Source organism: Urtica dioica, chromosome 9, assembly GCF_054948205.1.
Source record: "Urtica dioica subsp. dioica isolate 48M chromosome 9, U.dioica_male_clone48M_v1_H2, whole genome shotgun sequence".
NCBI classification, from domain to species: Eukaryota; Viridiplantae; Streptophyta; class Magnoliopsida; order Rosales; family Urticaceae; genus Urtica; species Urtica dioica.
The window spans coordinates 23,296,673-23,303,868 of record NC_142764.1 but is presented as its reverse complement, the minus strand read 5'-3'; the positions used below and the strand labels follow the sequence as shown (position 1 = coordinate 23,303,868).

The window sequence follows — 7,196 nt, the reverse complement described above, 5'->3', positions numbered from 1 at the left end:
AAGATACTTCTAAAACCTATAACTCACCATAAATCGCACTCAAAATTATCAAAAACACTCGAGAACTCGTGATAACTCGGTGATAACTTGGTTCGGATACAAGTTAATATATATACCATACGGGCCAAAATAATAAAGATGAGATGTAGCCCCAAAGCTCAAGCCCATGTGCGGGTCCTCAAAAATTTATATTTCGTAATTAGCCAATATTGCTAATCTGTCCCTCATGACCACGTCTCTAGTGCGCCTGAATTAAATACGTTGGTTTTGGAATATCTTGACGTAAGGCTCGAGTCTTGGGGGACAAAACTTCAAAGATAGAACATGTGTTGACAAATAGCGAAGTAAAGCAGAACTCACAACACGTGTCACAGGAAAAAACGAACGTGTCAACTTTTCTCGCTGCCACCTTCCCCAACGTAAACATGTTATAACATGCGATAGATTAGAATATAGAACCACCCAAAACCCGAATAGATTGAGAGCCAAGTAGAGAGTGAGAACAAAGCTTCGTTGAGAGCAATGGCAGCCAAGTTTGTAGCGAAAAATGCAGTGCTGGGGCTCCCAAAAGCCTTCCCAGGGACGAGCCTCGCGCTCAGACCGTCTCGGAAAGTCTCAAGGGTTTGCATGACTTCCGTGTCTAAACACGACAAGGTAACATAATAATCAACTCTGGTTCATCTTTTCTTCAGTGGATATATATTGAATCTTCTGACCAGTGGTTTTTACAGGACGGGAAATACTCCTCGTCGGACGAGGAGCGAGACTCGAGAGCGGACAAGGCTTACGAGTCGAAGGAAGAGATGAAAGGCATGGCCGAGGGAGCGAAGGAGAAGATGAACGAGGGGGCTCGGAAGGCGGCGAAATCGGCGGAGTCGGCGAAAGGGATGGCGAGAGAGGAGGCTCAGAAGGCGGCGGAGACGGCGAAGGGAAAGGCAAAGGAAGGGAAGGACAAGGCGGCGGAGACGGCGGAGAGCGCCGGAGAGAAGGTCAAGGAGACCGCCAAGAACGCTTGGAACGCCGCCAAGGAGACCGGCCAGAAGATCAAGGACACCGTCGTCGGTCCCGAAGATTCCGGCGAGAACAGACTGGACGACGATGTTGAGGATCTCAAGAGGCGTGCAGGGAAGTCTGACCGCTAGTGATAATCAAGTCTTTTGTTTTTTTTTTTTTTTTTTGGAGGACTTGCTTTTTTTTTTTTTTTTTTTTTTTTTTTTTTTCCTGTTTTTGTTTCGTTATTGATGTGGTTGCGTGTGTTTTTTTTGTTGTGTTGTGTTGTGGTGTTTGATTAAGCAAATAAATTAGGGATGTCACTTTGTAATTGAAGCCCTTTTATTATATCATTATTTTTATGAAAGCTAAGCTCAACTCACTTTTTTACTCTTTATTTAATAATGGGGAGTGAGACGAGTGGTTGAGGTCTTGATGTTGAAGACTTGGCATGATTCTAGTATGACCCTAAACATTGAAATGCGAAGATTCAAATGATTTTTTAGAACAACAAAAAGAAGGCTCAAATTGCTTGATGAAATTGGGGCTCACGTTATAGCCTCTTAGATTACGCAGTAAATGATATTAGTAATATTTTCCGTCCAATTAAGTTTAGAAAATATAAGTTAGGGGATCTATCACAACACCAAAAGTGTTGGACAGTTTACAGGGATATAGCATATTTGAACTTTTAATTTAAACTCAAAGTTCAGTTTTAGTTAATTAATCACTATTAAAAAATTATATGTTTATATCTGAATTAAAAATTAATCAATTTTATATGATTTTTTTTGTTCATAATGGCTATTAACAATTATTAATTAATAATTGATATCTAAAAAATTTATTGATAAATATGTCAATAAATTTTAAAACAAAATCCCATAACTTTTGAACATTTAAGTCAGTAAATTGCCAAAATGTGGACGTCGCGAGGATAAAATAAATCTTCAAATTATCAGACAGTGGACAGTGGACGTCGCGAGTATAAATATAAAAAAAGACAGAGAAGAAAAATATTCTATTTTTTCTTCAGATTTTCAAGGTTTCCAAAAAAAATGCGATATCAATAAATCAGATAGATTATTGACAATCATATAAATAAATTAAACAAATGAAATATAAAAGAAAAATGGTATTTTATTGAGAGTAGTTTTGTACCAAAAAATATAAAGAAATCATACTTTTGAATTAATTTTGACATATTGAATTTTGATATAAAATATTGATCAGGTCGGTCATAGTTCATAAATAATCCTTAATCTCAATCCGTAAGCAACTTCTACTATCAATTTAGTGGTTGGGCCCAAATGAAGTTGATCACAGGGAAGGTGTGAATTATTGGGCCTTATTGGATTACAATTGAGAGTAAGCCAAATAAGTAGATCTCCCATGTTGATTCACCCCAGTGGGCCCGGAATTATGAGAGTGAAAAATGATGATGAAAGCGGAAAGGAGCAGGAAATAGAATCAGTGATGGGGTAGGAAAGGATGATGAATCGCAATCGCAGGGTTTCAATGATGGCCCACCTACGCCACCATCATCAATTCAATACTATAGCACTGCTGCCATGTATCATGTATGTATGTAGGAGCAGTTGCAAATCCTCCTAATTTCCCTTTCTCTTCTCAACTAATCGGAATCAGCTTATTATTTCAATTTATTAGCTATTATATATATATATATGTTTTATCTGCCGCTCCCAAAAACAACGTGATACCAAAAAAAATTCTAAAATTTAAAATTTCCTTACTAGTAACAAAAAGGTTGTTAAAATCAACTTCCACTCTCCACGATAATATAGGTAAATATTAAACAATATAGTTATTTAAAACTAATTGATTAATAAAATAGTCAAAATTTTAATTTTTTTTTAACAAATTAGTCAATGTTACATAAATGTACAAAAAAAAAAAAATCAACACTATCAATATTTTTTTTTACATTGTATATAAATAATTTAACACTAAAATTTAACAAGATGATCACAAAATTTATTAAAACCCAATATTTGTACATTTTTATAAATTTTGACTATGTTATTAATTTTGACAAACTTTCACTATTTTACAAATTTATTACTGTCGATTAGGCTATTTAGGTATAAGACCCTACTTTTTTTTTTTAATAAGAGCAGTTTTTAGAAGACTGGAAAAAATGCATATCCATTATTGGTCAATATTTATTTATTAATGTAAGAATATCGTTATTATAATTTAATTATATGGTAGCATTATCTATGTGGCTCCGAGCAGGCACATGTCAAGATCTCCAGGCTAATCAAATGTGTGTCCCAATTGGGCATCTCTCTACTATTTCTGTGTATTGTCAGACACCACCATATCATTACACAGTCTTTCTTGTTTTTTGGTGTTTATATTCGTCAACTCATTGTAGTTAATAAGACTTGAAGGCTGAAGCGAAGCTTATTTATTTTTTTTAAATTGTCCAAGCTATAGCCTATACCCTTAGTTGACGCATTAGATTAGAAAACACGAAGAATGCCAGTTGAAACAATAAAGTTGTATATGATCACATATTCATAACAGTTTAATAGGCAAGTTAGGTTTAATTAATATATTCCTATAACAGGGTGATAATTCGCACATTTGTCATGGAGGAGTGCACAACTGAAATTACGTAAATGATTGAAATGTTAAATCCATGCTTATTCTTGTCTTGTTTTTTTTACCTAACGACGCGCTTTCATTTGCTTGCCATATTGCGTGGATGTGAGGGAATATTTGTTTTTAGTCGCACTCGAATATATATCTAATGAGCGTCAATTGATCGTTGAAAAATGTAGGGCTTTAGAGAAAGGCATATATTGGATATATTTGTAAGGCCATAAAGTGGGAGAGAATCGAAAGAACATTGGTGTTTTCTACGTTAATAACACCCCAATATAAAATAATAATAATTGAATTTTATATAGTTGTCAAAAGTTCTCAGAGCTCATCTGCCACTAGTAGAATTGAAGCTTCGCATTTTTTTTATAGCACTGAAAAAAATAACCTCATTTCGAAATAAGGTTATATAAGCTTTATTTTCAAGTATGTATATGGCTTCGTTCAATCATCAATAATTCATTTATAAGCTCAATTTTTCATAGTCAAGGTTATATACATATGTAGAACATACTGGGACACGTAACGATGGGGAAATATAAAATGGCGTTATAGAGGACAACAAGGTCTTTCCATGGAGTTGTTGAATTGGCAAGAGTAAAAAAATGGTTAATTTCTGAACCTCCAAAGTTGTCACCCCGAAGAAAATATGTCAGAGTGTGATCAGCAAAGGGGAAAAAAAATTTAAATATAAACATTTAAGTTATTGAAAATAAATGAAAGAATAAAGGGAAACGGAATGGGAGACTCAAGATGAACAGTACTCTTCCACAGAGAGAGATATGAAATTTCCATAAATAAACATATACATATATATATATATATATATATATATATAATACAGAAAGAGAGGAGAGGAGAGAGAGAGAGATTGTATAGTTGAGGTCTGACAAAGCCCACAGCCATTTGACAACCGCCAAGCTAGCTTCTTGGGTTTGCCAGCCGCCAGTTTTCTCTTCTTCTTTTATCAATAGCTGGTCCCACAATTCATTCCATTGATTTTTTTTCCTGAGCTTCTAAACACCTTCCATTTCTCTCTCTCTCTCTCCCTCTCGTCGAACGCAGTGCTTATGAAGCTTTCAGGCGTGAAAGGCTCTCTCGTACGCATATTTCCTCTTTCGTGCCTCGGCTTATGATAGAAAAAAACGCGTTTTTTTAATATACGGACTTTCACATGAAAGATCGTCATCATCGCCATCGTCAGTTTCTGAATTTCGGTTTCACATCCCTCACACGGTCACACCTGGCAAATACAAATACCCTTACAACCCACCCACAGATTGATTAGTAAATCGTATATAACATCAATGAACTGATCGAATCTAGCGGCCTGTGTGTTTTGGTGTGTGAGTGAGAGAGAGAGAGAGATCAGATACAGCAGTCAACACAAAATCCAATCAGGTGTGTTTAATGCTATATCTAATCCGGTAGTTATTTTAGGGATTTGGTTTATATATGCGTTGTGAAGGTGGGTAAGGCACATATATAATACAGGTCTCATCTCATCTCTCGTGTAACAAAAAAAAAAAAAACGATAATTAATGACCAAATAGAAATCATATCACCTTCGGTTTTACATACATCTCTCTCTCTCTTCCAGATTCTCAGACTAATCCCAAACACACCGACACGTAAAACCCCCTAAACCGTAACGCCTTCCTTAAAATCCCACACCTTATATCATCACGCACATCACAAGAAAAGAGCCACAACGAAAAAAGATGCAGCGAGAGCAAGAAGATCAAGAAGGCGTGACGAGAGAGAACATGTCCAACAAGCATCAGAGAAAGAGCACAGCCACAAACAGCGAGGCTCAGAGGTGTCCTCGCTGCGACTCGGCCAACACAAAGTTCTGTTACTACAACAACTACAGTCTCACTCAGCCGCGATATTACTGCAAGTCCTGCCGGAGATACTGGACTCACGGCGGAACTCTCCGAAATGTCCCCGTCGGCGGAGGCTCCCGGAAAGGAAAGCGCCCCAAGACCGCCGCCATCGCTCCCGCCTCCGCCGCCGCGGCGTCGGAACTTCTGAACCCAGTTTCAGCTCCGGCGTCTTCCTTTCAGCTGGCCGGTTCGGCGTTGGAGGGCTCTCAGTTCAGCTACCTTCCGGCGTTCGCTCAGCCGCCGCAGACGACGTTCGCTCAGGCTCTATTGCAGCCGGAATTTCACTCCGGGTCGTCGGCGATGAGTCTGTTGCAGGGCTTCGGCGACGGATCGTCGTCCAACGCCTCGTTCGGTTCGGTGCAGCATGGGCAACAGTTTTTCGTCAACCCGCACTTCCCATCTGGTACTTCTTCATCTCAGTTCTATACTTTTGGTTCTTCTCACAATATAATATTAGGTATATAATATAAGAGAAATTGGTTTAACTGATTTGTACAGGGACTAGTTCGGAGACGGCGATGTGGGATATGGGAGTTGCGAACAATAACGCTGGTGCTTCGGCTTTGGCTCCGAATCAATGGCCAGATCTTCCCGGATCGTACGGCTCTCCCCCGCCCTGATCGACGAAAGCCAGCCGTTCGATCTTCTTACATCTACATGTATCATGTATGCAATTGCAAAGTAGAAACAGTTTTTTTTTCTTTTTCCGAAAACCCTCTGAAGACACATGTTGATTTCCGTTTGATAATATCATCTCAGCGTTGTATGCTTTAATTGTCTGTGTTTTTTGGTGGGATTATATAGATAAAAGGGAATAATATGTATCTGTATGACCTTTTGAGTATGTGTTTTTTTTTTCTTTCTGCATATTGGAAAAGGCTATAGAGGCACGAAGAAAAATGCAATATGCCCATTTCGTTACCATTGTTTCTATTATAGGGAATAATTGTTATATATATATATATATATATATATATATATATATATATATATATATCTCGGTTGTGTTAGGTTTGGGAACTTTATTAGTCTGATCAAAAGTGGGGTGAGGTTATAAGATGTTTGTGCTTTATGCATAAATGTAATTGAGTTGTACAGCTTTATATATATATATATATATATATATATATATATATATATATATATATATATATATATACCTTTGCTTATAATTTAATTGCTGCCATGAATGTATGTTAATCCTAGGTTAATTAATTAGGGTTGTGACTTGTGTGAAAGCATGTAGTTTAAAAGAGAGAGGGGAGTCAATAATGCATGGATTGAATGGAAACTACTAACTAATTAAGGTGTATTTAGATTTTAGACAATGATAGTTGGTTCTTACTTCTTATACATGTGGGTGTGACTGATGATTCAACTGCTTTAATGCATCAACTTTATACTTCAGCTTGTTTTTTTTTTCTTCCTTTTGTGAAAAGAATCGTTCAACTTGCTCTCTCTCTCTCTCTCTCTCTCTCTCTCTCTCTCTCTATATATATATATATATATATATATATTTTCCCACTTTACTCTTTCACATGTAGTCGCTTGACGAAAATGCATATCGTCATGATGGATGATGGTGATCATACGGCTGGAAATGCATGCATGCTTTATTCGTGGCTGTCGACGTACAATATAGGCGAAATTCTTCGGACAAATATAACAATACAGACATTAATCTGTCTGCAT

General features: G+C 37.0%; 2 protein-coding genes across 3 annotated transcripts; both read left to right on the top strand.

Moving 5' to 3' along the window:
• The first annotated feature begins 466 nt into the window (after positions 1–466).
• LOC149385930 (uncharacterized) lies at positions 467–1,372 on the top strand. Its single transcript, XM_089626739.1, has 2 exons — positions 467–654; positions 732–1,372. The coding sequence occupies exons 1-2, from the start codon at positions 523–525 to the stop codon at positions 1,140–1,142; spliced, it is 543 nt and encodes a 180-aa protein (XP_089482865.1). The 5' UTR covers positions 467–522; the 3' UTR covers positions 1,143–1,372.
• A 3,069-nt stretch (positions 1,373–4,441) lies between these two features.
• On the top strand, positions 4,442–6,589 carry LOC149385929 (uncharacterized). Of its 2 annotated transcripts, XM_089626860.1 has the most exons (3): positions 4,442–5,019; positions 5,219–5,907; positions 6,003–6,589. In XM_089626860.1, exons 2-3 carry the CDS (start codon positions 5,340–5,342, stop codon positions 6,122–6,124), a joined length of 690 nt encoding a protein of 229 aa, XP_089482986.1. In that variant the 5' UTR covers positions 4,442–5,019; positions 5,219–5,339; the 3' UTR covers positions 6,125–6,589. The 2 variants fall into 2 exon arrangements, with proteins under 2 accessions (XP_089482986.1, XP_089482985.1); XM_089626859.1 differs by having other exon boundaries at positions 4,442–5,907.
• Positions 6,590–7,196: the final 607 nt, after the last annotated feature.